The sequence below is a fragment of the Rhinolophus hipposideros genome, assembly GCF_964194185.1.
Source record: "Rhinolophus hipposideros genome assembly, chromosome: 3".
Lineage (NCBI taxonomy): Eukaryota > Metazoa > Chordata > Mammalia > Chiroptera > Rhinolophidae > Rhinolophus > Rhinolophus hipposideros.
The window spans coordinates 62,488,991-62,511,634 of NC_138049.1; the positions used below are offsets into that span (position 1 = coordinate 62,488,991).

The following is a 22,644-nucleotide window of genomic DNA, read 5'->3' on the forward strand; positions in this document are numbered from 1 at the left end:
GTTATGGTGAAATTCACTATGCATGTAGTGTCTTTGATTCATTAACGTGGTGGGGAAATTGGCTAAGCCTCGGTGTGTGTGTGCGGCTCACCTTGCCACTCATTGGGTTACTCACTTGCGTGTGTTACTCACATCTTTTCAAAGATGTGACCAGAATCATAGCTTTAGAACAGAAAAGAGAATCCAAGACTTAAATTATTCAATGCGAACATTTTTTTCTAATTTTTATAAATGTCTCCATTTTTGTAGACCTAATTGTTGTTGCCACAGATACAACCGATATTTTCTGGCTGCTGATCAGTTTGATCCTGGCTCTTAACCCTTAACTGCATTAATACTTCATGGTGCTGGGTTACTAGTTATTTGGTATAATTGGTTATAAGGAATTATTAATGTGATTTCATTCTTTAAAAAAATTCTGAAGGGATGAGCAGTGAACTAATCTTTGGCCCTTTGGGTGCATTTAATAGAGGAGACTACCGAACGGGGAAGCGATTGAACATGCGGAAGGTCATTCCGTACATTGCCAGTCAGTTTCGAAAAGATAAGATTTGGCTCCGAAGGACCAAGCCCAGTAAACGCCAGTATCAGATTTGTTTGGCTATTGATGACTCTTCTAGCATGGTAGACAACCACACCAAACAGGTAAGGAAGAGAAGGAGTGGCAGTTCCATGGGCCGCCAAATATTTTAAATAAGATCTGGCAAAAAGCACTTTGAAATACCAGCTAGTCTGTTCTGAGAATGTGAATACCATGTTCGAGAAGACCTAAAATTGAAAGAGTTCAAAGGGCAATTTCAAGACATGTCAAATATTTTGGTTCCCCTATTTATAGGTCTTTTAATTTTTTTTGTTTCTTAGCCTTGCTGTGTTATTGTCTAGCTGCAAAATAAGGAAATCTGACAGTGTATGTTTTCCACAAAATGCCATGTACTGTTAAACTATTCTTCAGACCCTCCAACATAATATCTGAATATCTTTTTAAACAAAAATAAATTTAAAAAAAATAAACAAAAATATATTCAGTACACATTTCCTTAAGTCTGAAATGATCTAAAGTTACTGTTCTATCAGTGTTAACAAGGCTTAGAAGCCTGACTGGAATGATTTATGATGCCATGAGTAATACGGACACCGAGATGTGTGCTGTTTTTGTGCAGTTATCCAAGAGCCAATGAGCAACCTAAAATCTATACATATGCTCTTGGAAAGTGTAACCTCTGATTCAGGGTTCAGATCCCAGCTCCCCACTATCATACGACTGACTGACTATGGTAGTACATGAACTTTGGGCAGTTTATTTACTTCCTAAGAGTCAGTCTGAAAAATGAGTAGTATAGCAATACCTACCTCAATTTCACAGAGTTGTTATGAAGAGTAAATGAAATAACTGATATGGAACTCTCAGTTTAATGTCTAGCACACTCAACATGTGCTCAGTGGATGTTAGTTGCTATAAGTATCATCCTCCTCTTTTTAATTGAATTTAAAATTTAAAACCATGCTGTCATTTCTGCAGAGATTAAGTTTTTAAAATCTTTACACATAAGAGATTACTTTTTATGTAGTCAAAAAAAAAAGAATTTAAAAAATTTCATGGACCAACTCTTAAGATCCCTAGAACAGACAGACTTTTCCTACCAGTGTAATGGGCTCTGGATTTCAGCAGTTGTGGTATTAGCCAGTGCCTAAGGCCACCGCAGCCCCTGGATTGGTTGTGAATAGCCATATTGATGGTGTTCCCTTAAGTGCCATACCAAAAAAAATGTTTTCTGTGGGAATCTTGGTATAAAGTGTTGAAATGCACTGGTCTACAGGATATTGATTCCTTCAACCCTAAACTTTCTATTTCACAGCTTGCATTTGAATCTTTGGCTGTGATTGGAAATGCTCTGACCCTTCTGGAAGTGGGTCAGATAGCAGTGTGCAGGTAAGAGTGCCTTTTTGTCCCATTGGGAAAAACCAACCTTCTTCTGTTATTTTGTTCACATGACAAAAACTAACCCCCACTGTATTTGGTTTTTCTCCCCTAAGTTTTGGAGAGTCCGTAAAGCTGTTACACCCATTCCATGAACAGTTCAGTGATTACTCAGGGTCCCAGATTCTGCGGCTCTGCAAATTCCAACAGAAAAAAACCAGAATTGCTCAGGTATGCTGATAACATCAAATGTCTTCTGCAGTTATTCTTCTGGTTTAGGAGACATCATTTTTAGACTGCTCTCCTCCCAGTATGCTATTAGGGCAGGTAAAAATTACGATACAGAATAGTCCTAAACCCCAGCCTATGCATATTACCAGTCGAAGAGAAACTTCCTTGGCACCCATTATTAAACATTGTATAACCTTTTTTCTCAATCTCTCAAAGATCATTTTTGACTTTGTATCATTGATTTTCTGGCTATTTTTCTGAGATTTAGAACATTTTGAAAAATAAACCATCTCTCAGGACCCTTACCAGGTGTGTCAGTGCCAATTTCTGTCCCTCTAGAGAAGAAACGAAGCCAGTGACTTGCTCAGGATGACTTAAATTCAAAACAGTGCATGGGATAATGATTCTGATGTTCTAACTCCTGTCCTCATTTAGCCTTGCTATGTCGTACTAGACGTGTTTTCCTCCTGCCTTTTTATGCTGAGTTTTCTTTTCTTGAAAAAAAAGATAGTTGTTTAGTTCATTTGGGAAATTGACTTCTTATCCCCCAGGGAAAGGATTTCTTTTCCTTTCAGGTGTCTTGCAGAACACTAGTGGGGTGTGTGCCAGAGATCCATGTCTGTTTGAGAATGCCGGTACCCAGGGTAAAGGCCACGCAGTGGGTCCTTTACTGCCTATAGGTCTGAGACGGTTATCTAATAATTACGTATGTGTCAGGTGTAACTTCAGGCTCTTTGACAATGGGAAGAGAGTTTGAATAGCTTTTTAATTGTCTGTTTCTGATTCTGGTTTAGTTTCTAGAGTCTGTAGCCAACATGTTTGCAGCCGCTCAGAAGCTCTCACAAAACCTCAGTCCAGGTGAGCTTCATTGTTTTGCCTTTGTTACCGTGATTTTCTGTTGTTTGTATTCGCAAGGTGCTTGCTTCATTTCACTGTGCTGTACCCATCACCATCTTTTAAAGTGCATGCTTTACAGGAAAAGACATAAACAGGAGATGGAGTGATATTAGGCATTTAGGGACATTTTTTACAAAATCATCTGTTCATTCACAAATTTTTACGGAACTCGTACTCACTAGGCTTAATAATGAAGGAATTAAACACTAATTAACTAGTTTGTAATTAACTAGTGTATACTTAACTGTTAGATTGAGTTCAGAATTTTGAAAGAAAGGAGCAAGGTGTGACGAGTATTCGATAACATTTTAATAGAGGAAAGCAGAGGAGAACATAATTCAGAAACCAGCTAATCCAGCCATGATTGATTTGGGGCTTGGAACACACTAGTTCTTTATGTAGCTCTTTCCAAAAATCTCTTAATCCTGATTGTATCATGGAGAAACTTCTTGTTTGAAGCAAGTCTTTCATGCCTCACAACACTTGCTAAACTTCCTTGACAGAAAGGTAGCCCTCAAGCACTATAGTCTTTTGCTGGAAACATTATATAGCTAAAAATTTTTAAACATTTTAATTCACTATTTATTTTAATGGTCTCTTCTATGTTTTTATTTGTCAATTTCAAAAAGAAAAAAAAAAGAAATCAGGTACGCAAAATTAGCAAAAATTTGAAGATGATAGTGACTGAAATTTGGAAGAGACCTGCCCACTCCAGGTTTCTGATTTGGGCGTTTTCTTCTAATGGCCGACTCAGTACTGCATTGTTACATTTTATAGCCATAAACATGTATCTTTGATCTCATATATGTTGCTGTACAGTGAAGTTGATCTAAATGTGACATTCCAAGAAACACTGTTGGGAAATTGTTTTATCGCAGAAGCTCTGTGTGTGTGTTTGCAGCCTTGTCCCGAGTCAGGCATCCGAAATAAATGGATTTAATTAGAGGCCCCTGTCACTTGTCCCCAGAATTCATCAGTTTCAGAGTCTGTTTGGTGTTAATAATACAGAGAAAGCCTACACTAATTCGTCTTACTTCAGGTAGTTTTATTGTTCAAAATGGATTTCCATTTTGTTCCCTTCGTTTCCTGCTCTATGTGTACAGACACCGCACAACTCCTCCTAGTGGTCTCTGATGGACGCGGTCTTTTCCTGGAGGGTAAAGACAGAGTCCTGGCAGCAGTTCAGAACGCCCGGAATGCCAACATCTTTGTCATTTTTGTTGTGTTGGATAATCCCAGTTCACGGGTGAGTGATGACTAAACGCCACTTTTCTGAGGATAAAGTGGAGATGCTCTTCAACCTTTTCTATCTGAAATATGCCCTGGGTTGTATCATCATACTCAAAGCTAACACCGTGTTCTGTCAGGCACTGTTTTTTATGCACTTTATAACTATTTCTCATTTAACTTCGCAATAATTCAGTGAGCTGGGCATTATTCCCACTTTATAGTGAATGACAGAAACACAGATTGTAAGTAATAAGTAAGAAAGCCAGGATTCAGACTGACTCCAGAGAACATCCTCTTAACCACTCCCTGTGCCAACTCTTGGTAATGGGCCCTGTGCATGTGGAAATGTAGACAAGCCCTTTCCAGTTATTTGTGTCAGCAGTGCCCTCCTCAGAGCAGGAAGAATCAGTAGCCCAGTGAAAGATGCCCACAGGTCCTGTTAAGGCCTACATAACAAGTTGAAGATTTAACGTGAATCATTCCAAGTTGAGAATGCAAGATACAATTGCAGGGAAACCAGGTTTTCTTATACCCCTTTCCCTCACTTTTGGTGCCTGTTCTTCTGGAAGGAGTGCTTAGAAAGATCTGTTTCTTCCTCAATGAGAGTTCTGAAAATTGTTTTACTTAGTAATAAAAACTACTTTAATGTGCAGGAATTAGATACAGAAGGTCTGAAAAAATGTCTGGAAAAGAAATCATGGAAGCGCTAGCCAAGGACACTGATTTAGCTTTTATTTCAACATGTTTTCTGTTGACAGGATTCTATCTTGGACATTAAAGTACCAATATTTAAAGGACCTGGAGAGATGCCTGAAATCCGATCCTACATGGAAGAGTTCCCATTCCCTTTCTATATAATTCTTCGTGATATGAATGCACTTCCCGAGACGCTCAGCGATGCCCTCAGGCAGTGGTTTGAGCTGGTGACCGCCTCTGACCACCTGTAGACCAGAAATAACAAGGTCCAAAGTTGCGACTTTAAACCAGTCAAGATGTCACACTTTGCCCAGGTGCTCCCTGGTAGACAACTGTTTTTGAACTTGCAGCTCTAAAGTATGATATTCTTTCTTAGACCTGATTTATAAAAATTTACCCAACAGCTACAAAAGTTTTATTGCTATGTACATTTTATTTCACATGATTGCAGAGCAGAGAGCAAGCTCTCGGATTCCTTGCTTTGCTTAGGTTACTGTTCTTGTAACAAACCTGGGGCAGAGCTGCTCTGCCCGCCTGTCTTGGAAGCTCTGGCCTGAGGCCGACCCCACCCTTGGGGCCCAGCTGCCTGCTTTCCCTTGTAGGGACCCTGGACACCTGCCTTGAGGAAACGCTGCCAGGAACACAGGACTGTGCCAGTCCTTTCAGTAAAAGCCCGAAGGGTGATGCCCTTTTGATCCCGCTCTAAGGTTCGCCCTTGCCAAGCCCATAATGTGGACCCAAAAGCTGTCAAGTGGCTGAGACAGCTGCAGTTTTTCAGAATCTGAGTATGTTTTCTTATCGTGTTTCATGCAAAAGGAACTACCTTCTCAAGGGTAGGAAGCTTGTTGTGTGTGTGCTCATAAAGCAACCAGACAGTATGGGAACTCAACATAAAAATGATCCTTAGGCTGTATAAAAATGAAGTGGCTTTTCAGTGGCCCTCACATTTGCTGCTTCGGGAGACTATGCAATGATGGAAAGATGACTTTTCCTTGTTTATTTCATTTTCTCAGTGCCACAGTCCCTGTTGTTGTAGTAATTTATTTTTTTTTTTTAGTTCATTTTTTTAACAGTTAAGGGGAAGAATCATTCCTCACACTGCTTCTAAGATGGTCTGAGCCAGTCTCATTCTGGAGAAAGGTATGCTATATCCAGAAGAACTAAGCAGCTAACATCTATTTTTTACCCCCTACTCAAAATACATCAATCGTTTTGAGGCAGATTTTACTTGGCCAGAAAGCAGTGCTTGAATACTTGAAACTGTATGCTGTGTTCTATTTAAGTTCTGATTGTCAGAATGTTCTTTTGTAGACAACATGCCATGATGTAACTGTTATCTCCATGTCTGTTATCAAGTTACACTGTGAAGTTTGCCACTGTTTTGAGGTGGTCATGAAAGACAGATCGCTTGTTATTTAACCAAGCGTCCTAAAGCATGTACCTGATCTTGTATCATTATTTTTTATTCTAAAAAGCTATGCAGCTTATATTCTGAAAACTATTAAAAAAATAAACCACTGGTGATGTGATTGGTGACTATGTTTAATGGAATACAACAGAGGAATATAAAAGGTGTGCTGGGGAATGACCTTGCTGCTGGGTGAGTCAGCTGTCACTAGTTTAGGCTGACGTGACCACACAATGTCAGTGGCTTATGTATATAGTAAGGGTTTATTTCTTACTTGTGTCACGTCCAGGTAGGTGAGCTGCGGCATGCTGGCCTCATGGCAGAGGAAACAAGGTGAGTTGCTGGAAACACACAAAGATTGTGACATCTCTTCCACTCAGTCTTCATTAACTAAAGCTCTTTATGGGCAGGAAATTTAACTCTTCCAGTCGGGTTGGATCTGGTAGAAGACAGCAGCATTATGAGGGTGATGGAGTTTATCATATCTACTAGGATCATCTAAACAGGAGCTCCCAACTGGTGCTAAAATAGGATTCCTTTGGCTGTAGAGTAACTCATATGACTGGGACAGTAGGAATTCCAGTAAGCCTACCCAAGAATGCCATTTTTCAGCTTGTGCTAGTGCAGGAAAAAGGGTTAGTTAGGAAGCCACAGGAGACCTTTCAGAAATCGATGGGGTGAGGGTAGGGCAGACCCTGTCCCAGGATAAGGAGCAAGAGACACTTAGAAGGAACTGAGGATGTGCTTATTCTCTTCCATACTCGTGCTCACCTGCTGCTCAGTCTTTACATCTGCTTTACTTTCCTCCGTCTTCATCCAAACCCCAGTCTGGTCTGCCCTAACTTATGGACATCTAGCTTATTCTGTCTTCCCCTGTGCACTGCAGCTGGAATTCTTTTAAATCTGTAATGTGGAGTACTTAAGTGATATTCCAGACTAATCTCTGCTAGCTTCACTTGATCTTACTCACAACATCCAAGGAGATCTTTCAGAAGGTCCTTCAGAAGAAAGTCCCTCTGGTGAAGTCAGTACTGTACAGTGCTTCTGACTTAGAGTGACCTGACTCTGCTCTCCCTCCTTTCCCTGCATCCCCACCGCTCTGTGATCTGGTCACAGCAAACCACAGCATCTAGAACCTCCCCGTGTTCCAGGTGTTTGTCTGGAGTTCTCTTCCATACTTTGCCTTCCTGACAAACACGTAGCTCAGACAAGCCCCCAGGAATGCGCTCCCATGGTCGGAACCTGTAATATGCTACATTGGACTTACCTGTCTTCCTGCTGAGGACGGAGCACTTGTGACTCGTGCCAGTATTGCCACTATCTAGCATAAGTGAATGTTTACGGATGGGAAGAATAGTTTTAAAATGTCTTCTCACATACTAATTTAGATTCAACACTATCATAATTTTAATAAAGACTGTAAGATAATTTAAAGGGAAATGATACAAAACATTTCTAAAGATCATACATTAATAATAGAAAATTCTTACAAGAAACTACAGGGGAGTATTCCTGCCAGATAATAAATTATAACAAAATTTAAAAATAACATACTAGTCCCAGATAACAACCCTAAACAGATTATTCGGACCCGAAAGTAATTTGCCATATGGGCATCGCAAAGCCCAGGAAGAGGAATAAATCATTGAAGTTATAGTTTAGCAGCTGGAAAACTTACATCCACATCATACCATAAATCAACTTCTAGATGGAGTAAATATTTTAAACATTAATGAAAAAATTACAAAGCTCTGAAGAAAAAAATGAAATTGAAAAACCTATTAAAAATACATGTTATTGTGTAGAAGGAGACTTTAAGCTATATAAAGGTCCAAAATAAAAAATTAATAGACAAACAGGCCATATAAAATTTGGAATGAAAGTCCTGATCAGCATTAATGGACCAAAGTCAGGACGATTCACAAAATAAGTGTAACTGAAAGTGGCAAGGGAAGTTTAACTTCACTAATATTTAAAAGAAAAAAAAAATCAACGAATTGCTATTGCTAATTAGTAGACAAATTTTAAGAAGTGGTCATGGGGTTCAGCCTGGTAATATTCCAAAAAGCTCGTCATTCGAGTGCTTCTACGTGCCAGGTCCTGTTCTCTGCATTACATGTACCACAGCAACTTGAGGCAGATGCTATCATCCAGGTGAGGAAACAGGCAGGAGAGGTTAAGTAGCCCGAACAACAACTAGGAAAAGGGAGCACCAAACATTCCAAAACCCAAGGCAACCAGTGACTGAGTGCACATTTTGTAAGTGTTCAGCAAGTAAACGGGTAATGGAGTGACTTATTTCTGGCTGTATTTTAATTTGGAACAATCCTTTTGGGAAAAGTAATACAGCAAAGATTCACTAACCCCACTTAAGCCCCGAGGGAATATAACCTAAGGGCTTGTGCTGTGTTGTGGGGAGGACGAAATAATTATGAGAATGAAACCTTAAGGCGTACAGCCGTTCATTCACGTCCTTGTTATCAGTGATACAAAATTCTCAAAGCCGCCGTGGGGCCGCCATTTAAAGCCTCACCACCAATGAGGATCTCGAAGGCGACCGCCGCGGGGAAAACGACTGCAGCGGGAAAGAGCAGGGGGAAAACGAGAAAGTGGCGAGGGAGCCGGACGCAAATTTTAAATACGAGAGTTTTAAACCCCTAGTATTTACAATTACACACACTTAAAAAGCTCAAAGCGAACACACTAAAATAATCCCCCCCTCACCTCCAAAAAACAACTTCAATTTAATGAAACTCGTAACCACGTGCCAGGAGCGGTTAAATGCCTTAGCACTTCTTCTACCTTATCACAATCTATGACACAGGAACCCTTACCCCGTTTCACAGAAGAGAAAACTTAGGCTAAGACAAGTGAAACTGCCCGAGGCTACACAGCTTGCAAGTGGTTCCAAGGCCTCAGGCTTCAATCCCACTGCCTGGCTCTCCAGGCCGACGCTCCAGCCTACTGTCTCCCAGGAAACCGAGTTCGCCCCGCCCCTGGTCACTCCTCACTTCCGCTCCTGCGCGCTGTGGCTTTCGTGAACCGTGCTGTCTGCAGGACATGGCTGCTTCCCGCTTACCCCCAGCGACGCTAACGCTGAAGCAGGTACCAGCTTTTCTTGCGGGCCTTCTAGACTAGCTCTCCCGGGTCTGAACTCAATTCTCCATCTCCCCCCACAGCCAGTCTACGGAGTGCAGTGCGTCCGGGGAGCGATTGGGCCGGGGGACCCTGCGCGCACGCCCGCGGTGATTGGCCTGGGCGCACGGGGGTGGGGCTAGCTCCAGCCGTGGGGTCACTGGAAGCTCCCGGGGAGGGGCAGTGGGAGGGCGGGGCAGCGGGGGGCGGGGCGGCGGGGGGGCGGGGCGGTGGGAGGGCGGGGCGGTGGGAGGGCGGGGCGGTGGGAGGGCGGGGCGGTGGGAGGGCGGGGCGGGCAGAAACCTGTCTTCCCGTTGCGGACGCAGGTGCGCGCCACGCTCCTAAGCTCTTGGAGCCCTAACTGCCTCCGCTGTCCAATGGCCACGGTAAAAGCTGCTCTGCCTGCTGTACTGAGCTATGGTGAAGAGCACACGAGGTCACCAAGGGATTTTTAACCACTGCGTCAATTTAGAAAAAGTGCTGTTACTGTGGTTACAGTGTCTAGGAGTCGGATAGTCCTTTTTCTGCCCGGTAAGCTCTTGTTTGACAGAGTAGTACGCAAACAGCCCCAATACATGTCGTTTTCTTAAAAGAAAAAAAGCTTTCCTTTGCCCTTTTCAAATTGAGGTTTAGTTTGCTAACGTAGAACCCTCCAGGGATTGAACAGTTGTAAATGCCATTTCTCCTCCCCTGTACAGTTCTTGAGAAGGCAGCAAGTCCTCCTTCTCTACAGAAGGATTTTACAAGCGATTCGGCAAGTTCCGAATGATTCTGATCGCAAATACCTGAAGGACTGGGCACGGGAAGAATTCAAAAGAAACAAAAGTGCCACAGAGGAGGTGAGAACAGATTATGGTGAAGACAGGCCCTGGCCTTTTTGTAGTGATTATGAAATTTTAAAAATGTTCAGTAGACATCTTGGAATATAAATTTCACTGAGATGATGTATCTTGATCGTTGCTCTTAATGTTACTGATTTTCCACTTTTTTAAATAATATTTTAAATTTTAAAATCTATGCTCTAGTGACACTACACTTGCATCATCTGATTTTTCTGTCACACCACACACACCACAGACACACACACACACACGAAAAGATTATAAACATTACAGCATGATGGTTTGAGAAGTATAACTGGTATATGAAAGCATGCCAGATATTGTGCACCCCTTGCTAACTTTTGGCTTTCCAAGATGCAGCGATTCCAATTCTCAGTATTGGTTCTTGACTTTAACAAATTAAATGGTAGGACTGGACCTTGTTTAACCAGGTAAAACCAGTGACCAGATTTCACTTTTCTTCTACAGGATACAATACGGATGATGATCACACAAGGCAATATACAGCTCAAGGAGTTAGAAAAAACACTTGCTTTAGCGAAATCGTAACTATAGCATTATTCTGAAAGATTTTCAGTCTCCATGTGTTTTGTTCAGCTTAGGCTCAACGAGGAGCAGCCCAAAGCCAAGTCAAACTGTTTGTATGTACAGTTCTCAGGCATAATATCAGAACATGGAGCATGGCATGTCACAGAGAGCAAAAAAGAAGCGCATCAGAACAATTGCCTTAGCACTGAAAAACACCCTGTGTTTTGAAAATGTTTCTCGATTTGTCAGCAGTTTTTGTGAGAAGCAAACATCAGTACAACAAATGGTCAGTTAGCACAGAAAAAGGTATTCAACACCATTATCCATCAGGGAAGTGCAAATCAAAACCACAATAAGATACTATAAATCCACTAGAATGGCTGTAATTAAGAAGGGAGATAATGAATATTAATGAAGATGTGGAGAAATTGGAACCCTCACACCTTGCTGGTGGGATAAAATAGTCCAGCCACTTTGGAAAACAGACTGTCAGTTGCTCAAAAGGTTAAACATAAGTTACCTGATGTTTTATAACCAAGAGAACCGAAAACATACATCTACAAAAACTAGTACACAAATGTTCATAGCATTATTTCATAATAGACAAAAAGTAGAAACAATCCAAATGTCCACCAGCTGATAAACGGATAAATAATGTGGTATATCCATACAATAAAACATTATTCAGCAATAAAAAGGAGTGAAGTACTGATACATGCTGGACATGGAAAATATTAAGTGAAAGATGCCAATCACAGAAGATCACGTATTGTATGCTTCCATTTATAGGGAATGTACAGAATAGGCAGAAAGATTAGTGGTTGCCTAGGGCTGTGAATAGAATGCAGAGTAACTTAATAGATACAGGGTTTCTTTTTGGGGTGCTGAAATATTCTGAAGTTAGATTTTGGATATACTAAAATCCATTTAAATGTACTCTTTACATGTATCATGTGAATTATACCTCAATAAAGCTGGATTTTTCTGATTTTTAAAAATTGAGATATAATTGACATGTAACATTCTATAAGTCAATAAAGCTGTTTGGAAAAAAAGTATGTGATGTAGGATTGGAGGTGTACTGACCTCAGGAGATTCCCTGGAACTTTCTTGAAAAATCCTTCTGCATTACCACTCAGTGTCATTGAGGTATGTTCTTCAGATGTGTCATGATCTGATACTCAGAGGACTCTCCAAAAAGATCACCAGTGGGATTCTAGATCTTTGTTGGAAAGAGAAGAGAAGCTTAGTGAACACCTGAAACATTTACCAAAAGAAGAGGCAACTTCTTTTTAGGCAACTTCTGGTTGAAAGTAATGCGATCACCTTAACATCCATGTAGAAGTAAAATAAATCATCAGGGAAGATCCTCAGTGCAGAAGGTCCTCCTCCCGTGACAGGAGAAAACAGGCTTTGAAGAATATATTACAGACAGAAGTTGACTTCAAGACACTTGAAAGACACTAAACGTATAACGCAGTTTAAGTGAAAGCTTGTGGTAAGTGGCTGGGATGGCTAGTCCTGCACACTTAAGTCCTCTGCTCATTTACAGAACAGATCTAAAGCTAATCCAAGAACCTGACCTGAAAGATGTAGCTGAAATTTTGCAGAATGAAAAATGGGTCCAGTATTGGACTATGTGCCAGAGGAAAGGCATAAGCCGATGGTGACATGTGTCAATAACTTACATTGCCATGGTCCGCCTCCGTCCCACAGCTTCAAGAGCCCACAGGACAAGACACAATTCTGAACACTCTTCCACAGGGTAATCTAATTCAAAATGCTTGCATGAGACAATTTTCAGATTTATATAAAAACCTACATTAGTCAACCTGCAAAGTCATCTGATTAAAAAAGGCATTCATGAAGTTTCTGAACAGAGAACCCTTTAGAAATATTGATTCTGTTGACATAAATACGCAAGTATAGGCCGTCTCTAGTAAATCTAAACTCTTGAAGCTAGACATCATTCTTTTATGAGGTGTGGAAGTCAGTGACTTGGTGATGTTCTTCCTAGCAGTGGGAGATGTGAGAGCATTTGTGGTTTGAATTTGCAAGATGCAAATATCAAAGAATTCAAGAAAACCTAACTCGGAGTTTGTTTTGCTTTGATTATTTTTTTTAAAGTGGGGAAAACACTGAAAATTTAATTCTTCCAGAAATTAAGATGATTATAACCGACAAGCTTTTACCTTCATCTCTAAAGAACAGTTTAATTTTAGTTTGTTCACTTATATGCTCCGTTTATCCCCTCTGAATTATAGGCCAAATCTGTTGTTTAGTCGAAGAAGATTTATTTAGCAATTTCTTCTCACATAAGGAACCATGGTCATTAACTAAGATACTTACCATAATAGAACTGCTGGTGAAACATATTTTATTCATTATCTTTATCAATATTCGGGATTAGACAACAGATTACTTTCCTGAGAGTTTCCTGTAAACTCTACTTTTGTTTGAATGTGAAAGTTTTGTTCCTAAAGTTTAAGATGTTTCGATGTTAAGTTTATGTATTTGAACTAACAACAAATCAGTCTTTTTATATTAAACATTTTTTTTTATGTTTTTTTAAAAGATTTTATTGGGGAAGGAGAACAGGACTTTATTGGGGAACAGTGTGTACTTCCAGGACTTTTATTTTCTTTCCAAGTCAAGTTGTTGTCCTTTCAGTCTTAGTTGTGGAGGGCACAGCTCAGCTCCAGGTCCAGTTGCCCTTGCTAGTTGCAGGGGGCACAGCCCACCATCCCTTGCGGGAGTCGAACTGGTAACCTTGTGGTTGAGAGGACGCGCTCCAACCAACTGAGCCATTGGGAGCTCAGTAGCAGCTCAGCTCAAGGTGCTGTGTTCAATCTTAGTTGCAGGGGGCGGAGCCCACCATCCCTTGCAGGACTCGAGTTGTTGAACCGGCAACCTTGTGGTTGAGAGCCCACTGGCCCATGTGGGAATCGAACCGGCAGCCTTGGGAGTTAGGAGCCTGGAGCTCTAATTGACTGAGCCACCAGGTGGCCCGTAAACTTTTTTTTTTTTAAATACAAAAGCTTTCTAGCATGAGAAGTAGTTAAGGCTATTTATTATTTAACATATGACTGCCCCTGTGTCATTCCCCCCTTTTAAGCGTGTCATCGTGTTGGAAATTTTAAATTCATGGCAGAGGCACTGCTGTAAATGTGCCTGCAGAAACAGATGACTTTCTAATATGAGAAAAACAACAAATTTCCTGGTACATGCAGTCATACCAGCAGACAAGAGAGTCTGAGAGGCAGAGATCCATACTTACCTAAATTAGCTCTGTTATGGATTAAGGAAAATGCTCGGGGGGAAAAGAAAGCAGCAGTTCACATCTACCTTGAAAAAAAATTGGCATTATATAGAATAAGGCCCAAACAGGATCAAAAGCAAATTGTCACTCTCAGCCAAACTAGAAATCACCATAAGCTATTTCCTTCCTTGAGTCAGGCATTTGAAAAATTATATTAGGATTAAATTATTTTTTTACTAAGAAGAGTAAGTCACTTTTTACCCACTCTGTTTTGTATTTTAAAAAGTATATATACTGTGTCTTGCTTTTGTGTCTCATGGATTTAAATTAATATATCCACATTTATAGTCACAATATTTGACTTATTACAGGAAAGAGTATTTCCCCTTAAATAAAATTACAAAAAAAATATTTTTAAATTATTTTTCTTATTCATAAAATGTAAAAGGTCATAGTTTTTTTAAACTGGTTTGTCTTATAAGTCTTGATTGGCTTTTATATGGCAAGAAGGAATCTATTTAGCTTTTAGGAACAGTTAGTCAAAAAAATTTTATCTTTGCCTGCATACACTTACATGTTTGATCCTTCTCCTTTTTTCAATATTTTCCAAAAGGTCCAGAATTTAACCAAAACATTTGTTTAAGCTTGTACTGAGAAATCTTTCCATGTGATAGGCTTCCCCCCCCCAGTTTTTTCATGCAGTTCACCTGATCTCTACTTTAAAACAGATGTATTTAAATTACACTTTTATGGAAACATGGTAAAGTGTGGCGGGTGAAGGCACTCTCAAGAACCATAAAATTTGGGTCAGTCACACACATAAAAATGTAGGCTAAACAAAGTACTCACATTTTCATGTTTTAAATGAGGAATTTCATATCCATAGTGTTGAGAACCATGTCTAATGCTTGGAGGAGGTACAAATCAAGGTGATAAAAATATTCAATGGAAGACAACATACCTCTCAAGTATCAATACTTGACTGAAAAAAAGAAGGTATAAACAGGAAAACATCACTTCCTTTATTTTGGGCTCCCAAAGTCAAAAGTAAGTTAGAACTAATATTCAATCTATCACAGATATTTACTATACCCAATGCAATAATGCAATAACAATTTTTAAAAAACATTGCAATATTGTACAACTTTTATGTATTTTACATCATTTTCCCCAATGCTATTGAATGTTCCAGCCTAAGTTTGAAACACAACCTACACGACAGGCTATAAATTGTTAATAGTTCTGCTTTGGAAAAATACTATTGTGGCATTTGCTCATTTTAGCAGACAACACAAGGGAAAAATAAGGAAAAATACACATCAGACCCATAGTTGAGTTTTTGACAATAACGAACAAAAACAGACCAAACACAGTCTTAAAAAAGATATTGCATTGGCCTTGAGAGGCTGCCATCTCTTTGAATTCAGAGGCTGACTGATTCTGTTCTATTATTCTTGCCTCTATTATAGGTTTTCCCGTCAATGAGAGTGAGACAAGATTCATGCAATCTGCACACCAGACACATTTATTGGACCTTTCTCATTCCTCACTGGTCTCTTCCCTGTGACTTTGACAAAAATATCCAGTTCACAATAATAAGCTGCCTGCTTCTGGTGGGTAGGAATCACATAATCAAAATACTTCCTACCAAAGCGCTCTGGACTGAAGGTTCCACCTAGCTCTACAATTCTGTGATTCTGCATTAGGAACACACAGGGAAATGAAAAGAAGAAAGTGCCTCTACACTTAGCAACCCAGAGAGTGTCTGGGGAAGAACCGTCTACCTACGTAGGAGGTGAGGAACAAGGCAAGCTTCCAAACATGAAAACAAGCTTGAGAGAACAAATTAATTCCCTGTCCGCATTGTTATAATGCTGACATACATCAACGTTTATTAGGAATGTCTAATTTCCATAGATTGTCACTATTAAGAAAAATGAAACCAACTGTGAGCTTGGTAGGCAAAACCCAAAGGCACTAAAAAGCACACTTTGTTTTTCTGGTGTTTCCAAGTCAAGTCATGCTTTTCTCTTTAGCTCATTGAGCAACATTTTAATCAAAACTGCAGACAACAGCTTCTCAGCTCCTATGTTATAGAAATAGCACTGAGGTTTCTATGCATACATGAAATTTTGAGGTGATGGATATAATCCCACATTCCAAGGGAAAGAAAGTTTGAAAGATAATTAAATTCAAAATTTCAACACTCCCAAGCTACTTTTACAATTTTGTATATTCCATAGAACAGAGTAAAATCCTTTGGGCTCCAGGAAGCTGGAAAATGGTGGGGTCTAAATCGAGTTCTTGAATTATTCACCTTGATGTATTCACTACAAAGCAATGGAAAGCTTTTGAGGTTCTTCAATGATAGAACTGAATTAAAAGTGAGATACTTTTAAGAAATAGCCTCATTTCTTTATAAAATGCAGATCAATATGCTCAAATTCAGAAGGGTACTCTAAGATAGTTGGGTTTGATTATCAAGAGGTTATAGAAGTTGCAAATAATTGTTACGTGAATGTTTTTTCCCCCATTAATCTGCTTTACAATCACTAGGATTAATCTATTATAGTATTTCTATTATATTTTGGCTGAAAATACAGAAACTATGATCAAATGGTTTGAAACTTTCTCATTTGAGTTCATTATTAACCAACATTCCCAGTGCTATTAGCCAATTACTCATTGTTTAAATACACTCTAACTTTTCAAAACATTTTTTAGGATATACTGGATCTTGTGACATCATGGAAATCTTTCTCCTCAAAATCTGATAAGTTTTCACCTGTTTAGAATGTCAGCATTTAAAGAATTACGCATTTGAGAGGGTTTAGTGCGTCTCGGTTACAGTTTACAGAAAGATACTCTTGTCCAGGCACAGCAGGTGTTTATATGAATGACTACTTGATTTGAGTTCACAAGGGATTAACTTATTTTCTTGCTTTTGACTTATATTATTTTGTACATCCTGCATTTTAGGGTTTAGGCTTACACATCATTCAGTTTCTTAGTGGCTCGCTTCATCTGAGCTTTTGAACTTCAGATGAACCTGGACTGAGGTTTTGAGTTTGTAATGAAACCTGAAACTAAGCAAGCTTCCCTTGGTTTCAGTTTAATTGTTAAAGTCTTCAGGGCATAGGAAACATGGGTCTGGCACATTTAAGAAATTAGTGATTTTTTTTGTTTTTTAAAGGCAAGTCTGCTGTGTGCACAGTATTGACTCCTTGGGTACAGCTATCCTGCAGGTGCAAAACTAGAATCCTCAAGAATCCTTTCTGTGCCACTTCCCAGGTCCTAACTTTCCTTCTGCACCTTAGTCCTTAGCTTAGCAAGCTCCTCTTCTAGACTTTTAATATGTTCCTTCAGAGTGGCCTTGTCTTGCTGGGCTTTCTGACTGGCTTGGCTTCGTGCTTCTTCAATCTTCCTTTCATACCACTTTTCCATCTGGGTAGCAACAGCCTCAAAAAAATACTGGGTAATCTCCAGAGCTTGGGAGGTGTCTCGGACGTGAGGGGCAGTCTGCTCCCTGCCAGTTGCTGGTGGCAGCTGCCCACAGACGGTGCCGGAGGCTGGGTGCTGGGCTCGGTGCCTCGTTTGCCCACTTTTCCCAGACTTCTTAGTTTGGGTGCTTCTGTCTACACAGGGCCCAGCCTGCTGATCACATCTGGCTGCCTCTCTCAAGGGTAGCAGGGCTGTCTGCACCTTGACATTCCGCAGGCGGGAGCCTGTACAGTCTGAGGAAGACAGCTCCTGCTGGAGTCTGTGGGTAGCAGTGGAGTTGAGGGCCTTTTCCTTGGGCCTAACCACCTGAGGGGAACTGTCAGAAGCTGCTGCTGGACCCGCAGTCACCACTGATGGATCCACACCTGGGTTTGGAAGGAAAACATAAGTCAGAGCAAATCCACGTTCACACAGTCACGTGGCTGGGGGGTGGGATTTGAGAGTCCTGAGAATCTGTAAACCAGCAGCCTTCCGATCACCAAGCAGAGTGTGTAAGTCCTCTGCCCTTCCTCCTACTTCTCCCGATTATCATTGGCTTATCAGGGCTATCGTGGATACTGTGTCAGTCATGCTGGTGGCAGCTAAGCCAAAAAAGTGGCTGGCCTTTCCTTTTGCCTGTCTCAGTCTACCCTAGAAGGCTCTGGGTACCATTTCCTGATTGCTTAGGATGGCACAGTTCACCAAGTGTCTCAAAACAGAACTGGATGAGAATGAATATCCCCATTTTCCGACTTCTGGGCCCCTTCCACACCACAACCCCTACTGCCAGTTCCTGACCAAAGCTCCAGTTTGGAAAGGTGGTCCTATTCCCCATACCAAGGGCTCCAGGCCAAGCTCTGTAACTAGTCCTAGCATGGAAAATTGGCCCAGGATTTTCCCCATTGTTATGGGCATAAAGAAGATAAAACTCCAGTTCCAGAGACGGTCTGTGGTGTTACACATAAAACACTTGATGCAGCAAGCCTGCCCCCCATGGAGGCCTAAGTACCGAAGCTTTGAGCATCCCCCAAATTATCATCATCGAGGGTCATCCCTGTGGCTAATGCATCTCTCATCTAGCACCGGAGGCAGCTTCAGTATATGAACTGCCGCTTAATGAGGTTTTACAGAGTTGGACAAAGGTAAAGGCCAGTCACAGAGGAGAAAGGAAAGAAGTACCAGCGCAAGGGCCCTGCTGAGGAGACAATATTCATTCATCACCTCATCTCTGGGGCCCACTTGGCACCATGAACACTGTACCTGAAGCACTGCTATCACCGATCAACAATTCTTTTGCTCCGACATTCAGATACTTTTGAACACTGAAATAAGAGTGCTTTGTTGCTGTGCAGGAACTGAGTATACAGTAGGAAGCAAAACCTGGCCCTTGTCCCTATAGTTCACTCTGCAATCCAGTGTTTTCCACACCCTGTCCTATGTGCCACTTTCAGATACAGGAGAGAACAAGACGGGAGCGTTTCATCACCTTTGGATGGAATGGCTCTGTGTGTGTGGGTGGGTGGGTTACCTGTAGAGGACTCGCAAGTGGATGGGGTGGATTTCACCCGCGAGGCCCTAGAATCTCCAGAAAGCTTCAGTTCCAGATTCTGAATCTTTAACATGCACCAGGTTTTTAATTCATCTACCAAGGACATCTATAAAACACAAAATAATCACATGAATGTGACACATGGTTTAGGAATTAAAGCATCAAGAATGGCCCTTTTAATTATGATAGCTGGGGATACCACCTTGGCAAGCCCAAAAGTTGCGGCTAACCCCCAGACCTCCACCCCCAACAGGCCACATGCCCTTCTCTGCTTGCCCTTATAGACCAGGAATCATCTAATACCCAGGCTGATACTATCTATAATCTTCATTAAATGACTAAGAGCCACCTGCCACTCCAACAGCCAAAGCTTCCCAAATCTTCCCAACCAGGCATTTCTAGCTGCTTAGAGCAAGAACTCACACACTCACAAGTGCTCATTTTATCTCTGTTGTCTTGGGTAGACCACATCTCCCTGAGGGCAGGAACCAAATCGTGTTCAAAATGGACAATACACAGAATTGCTTCAGGGCAGACATCACATTTCCCCAGCATGTTCTGTGAGCTGTTCAGTCTCCACCTATGGCCGACATATTCAGCAACAAACATGAACTGAACTACATGTTCTTTCCTGTTAACCTCATCTCCGAGTTATACAGATGACATGCTGTGCAGTACAAACACAGGTAGGGGACCACAGCCTCTGAGTTTCCAAGGCTGCGTAAGAAGTCTTAACTCCGTGGAGAGGTGTGGTAAACCACCAGTTAAGGACGGACAGATGCTGGTTCTCACCTGTCGTTTCTCTCCCTCATGCTTCTCTGCGTCTGAGTGCTGCTGCAGGCGGTTCAGGCACTCCGTTCTCTCTGCTGAGAGTCGCTCAACCATCAGCTTGTCCAGAACACGCATCTAGGATTCGGTGGGCAAAGAGCACGTGACTGAGATGCTCTAAGGAGGGGCCCTGGTCTCTCAACTCCTGAAAAGGGAGCCTGGTGTACCAGACAGGGACCAGAGAGAATGCAAGCAAACCTCCACTCCTCCTTTTATCTCATTTTCATGTAATATTCATGGCATTCTTGTTTTCAGGATTCCTGAGCAGCTTTCTGTGTAGGCCAATGTTTCTTTTTCTCATAGTTTATAGTCCCAAGAGGTTTAAGAGACTATGAATATAGAGTAAATATAAAACTTGAGCCAATGCAGATCTTGTAGGTAAAAGAGAATTTTTGTAGGTTTCAGAACAGTACTCCCAAGACTACGATTGAAAGGAAAAACTATTTCTAGAAGTATGGAGCTATTCCCAGGTTTCCCACTGAACAAATCCTCTTGGGCTTCATTGAAAGTAGCTGAAGCAACTATGAAGAAGGCTGAGGAAGGAGTTCAAAGGGACTGCTTCAGAGAACAAGTGATTGTCACCTTTCAACCTCACGCCCTCCTGGGTCCCCCCCTTCATAGTGACACTTCCTGTAGGGCCGTAACACCCAGCAGGGCTGAACTTGCACTGCTTTGACAAGGTCCGAAGAAGAGAAAGGAACTGCCGTCAGTGGGAGCCAGTCCGCAAGGGCTCACTGGTGAGTTCCTCTCCTCTCGGCAATATACAAGACGTTCTACACTCAAGATTTTGGGAAATAAAAAACCATCAGTTCTGGAGATGTGGTGAGCACCTTCTGTTCTGTCTCTTCAGCCCTGTTTTCCTGTGAGCTGCTCTCCTCCTGTTTTCTAGGACTGGCCTGCTCTCCAGCTCATTACCCCCTGTACAGAGGGCCCTGCCGAGAACAGCCACGTTGATACACAGCTTTGTTCCTGGGATACGGTGCATTGGGTCAGGCAGGCGTGCCTGACTCACGCTGGGCCAGAGTCTTCTCTGTGACTTGGAATTAGGACTATGACTCTACACCCCAGTCTGAACCAAAGAGGAGCCCTTGAGACATCTCAGCATTCATCTAATACACTCCTCTTTGGGCTTAAGCTATCTGAAGTAGGTTTTTATTCCCAAAGCAGTCTTGACCAAAATATTATGGCTCTAAGAAAAGAGTTCTTAAATGGACTTTCCACTAGATGCAAAGAGCAAATAAACCTTAATAAATGTCCAACCTCACCAATGAACAAGGTAATAATTAAGTGTCCTTAATCAATCTGGTAAAAACTTTTAAGAAATCATAATATGAAGTGATGGCAAAGTTTGGAACAGAAACACAGACACTGCTGGTAGGATAGAAATTGGGACAACCTTTCTATTTAGTAGTTTGTCAATAATTGTCAAGGGCCTTAAACATATTCTTAACTTTGGACCCAATTATCCTAATTCTGAGCAAATAACCTGAGAAGCAATCTGAAATCTGCACATAAGTGCCCCTCATAGCATTATGTGAGTGAGAAATTATAAGCAACTTTAAAGTCTAACAAAAAGGAATGGCTAAGGAAACTATGTTGTATCACTGTGTTTCCCCAAAAATAAAACCTAGCCAGACAATCAGCTCTAATGCGTCTTTTGGAGAAAAAATTAATATAAGACCCGGTCTTATTTTACTATAACATAAGACCCGGTCTTATATAACATTATATAAAACCCAGTCTTGTATAATATAAGACCTGATATAATATAATATAATATAATATAATATAATATAATATAATATAATATAATATAATATCAGGTCTTACATTAATTTTTGCTCCAAAAGATGCATTAGAGCTGATTGTCCGGCTAGGCCTTATTTCGGGAAACATGGTAATATGCTGGAACATGAAGCCAAGGACATGGGAGAATGTTCATGACACAAAGTACAGAAAGCAGGAAGCGTAACGGTGTGCATACGTCACACACAGCAATAACACATCGCTATAAAAAGCACACCTTAGCTCAACATGTCTAAGACATATCACTAAATTTAAAAGTAAGCTGCAAACAAAACAAAAAAAGAGGACAGCATGGTCCCATTTTGTTAAAAAGTGGTGATACATAGGTTACTATCTATAAAAGAGAAGAGAAAATCTATGGGGAAAATACACCAAACCAGGAATGGAAGGGATCTCTGAGCAGCAGCACTATGATACATACTTCTGGAACATGGAATGTTTTCCCCAATAAACATGCTACTTTCTAAGTTTTTTTAAAGTATTTTTTGTATTTAAATACAAAATCTGTCATACCTTTCTAATTTGCAAAGGGAATAAGTACCGTGACAATGGAGAGAGAGTGGTTACCAGCTTAGCCAAGTGATCAAACCGAGCACCATTAACGATGGGATTTCTAACCCGCTGATGTGATGTAACTTGAAGTTCACACCATTAACTATGAAGTATTCTTGCTAAAAGTATTTAACCTGAACCTAGATAAGCATCTAGACCAATGGTTCTCCAACTTTAGCATTCACTGAAGGTCCTGTTAAAACAGGTGGCTAGACCCCACCCCCAGTTTTATTCACAATTAAATTCAGCCCATCTGGAATGAGGCCCAAGAATTTGCATTTTTTA

At 40.9% G+C, this 22,644-nt stretch overlaps 3 protein-coding genes and 1 long non-coding RNA gene across 10 annotated transcripts in view; 2 read left to right on the plus strand and 2 right to left on the minus strand.

Moving 5' to 3' along the window:
* MDN1 (midasin AAA ATPase 1) overlaps positions 1-6,494 on the plus strand; it is a 130,699-nt gene extending 124,205 nt beyond the window's left edge. For both annotated transcript variants that reach the window (XM_081045201.1, XM_081045202.1), the window contains exons 97-102: positions 471-645; positions 1,857-1,930; positions 2,035-2,149; positions 2,944-3,007; positions 4,150-4,292; positions 5,035-6,494. In XM_081045201.1, the coding sequence (XP_080901327.1) occupies positions 471-645; positions 1,857-1,930; positions 2,035-2,149; positions 2,944-3,007; positions 4,150-4,292; positions 5,035-5,223 (760 nt within the window). In that variant the 3' untranslated portion in view covers positions 5,224-6,494. The remainder of the gene's footprint in view (positions 1-470; positions 646-1,856; positions 1,931-2,034; positions 2,150-2,943; positions 3,008-4,149; positions 4,293-5,034) is intronic.
* Positions 5,077-9,361, minus strand: LOC308496270. Its single transcript, XR_013993149.1, has 3 exons — positions 9,215-9,361; positions 6,655-6,819; positions 5,077-5,217 (listed from the first exon to the last, which is right to left on the minus strand). It is a non-coding gene; the product is annotated as an uncharacterized lncRNA (long non-coding RNA).
* LYRM2 (LYR motif containing 2) lies at positions 9,283-14,869 on the plus strand. The gene is made up of 3 exons (XM_081045213.1): positions 9,283-9,485; positions 10,214-10,354; positions 10,826-14,869. Exons 1-3 carry the CDS (start codon positions 9,441-9,443, stop codon positions 10,904-10,906), a joined length of 267 nt encoding a protein of 88 aa, XP_080901339.1. The 5' UTR covers positions 9,283-9,440; the 3' UTR covers positions 10,907-14,869.
* A 276-nt stretch (positions 14,870-15,145) lies between these two features.
* Positions 15,146-22,644, minus strand: part of ANKRD6 (ankyrin repeat domain 6) — a 170,034-nt gene continuing 162,535 nt past the window's right edge. For all 6 annotated transcript variants that reach the window (XM_081045205.1, XM_081045207.1, XM_081045208.1 and 3 more), the window contains 3 exons: positions 19,966-20,079; positions 19,153-19,279; positions 15,146-18,010 (listed from right to left, as the gene is read on the minus strand). In XM_081045205.1, coding sequence (XP_080901331.1) covers positions 17,439-18,010; positions 19,153-19,279; positions 19,966-20,079 — 813 coding nt within the window. In that variant the 3' untranslated portion in view covers positions 15,146-17,438. The remainder of the gene's footprint in view (positions 18,011-19,152; positions 19,280-19,965; positions 20,080-22,644) is intronic.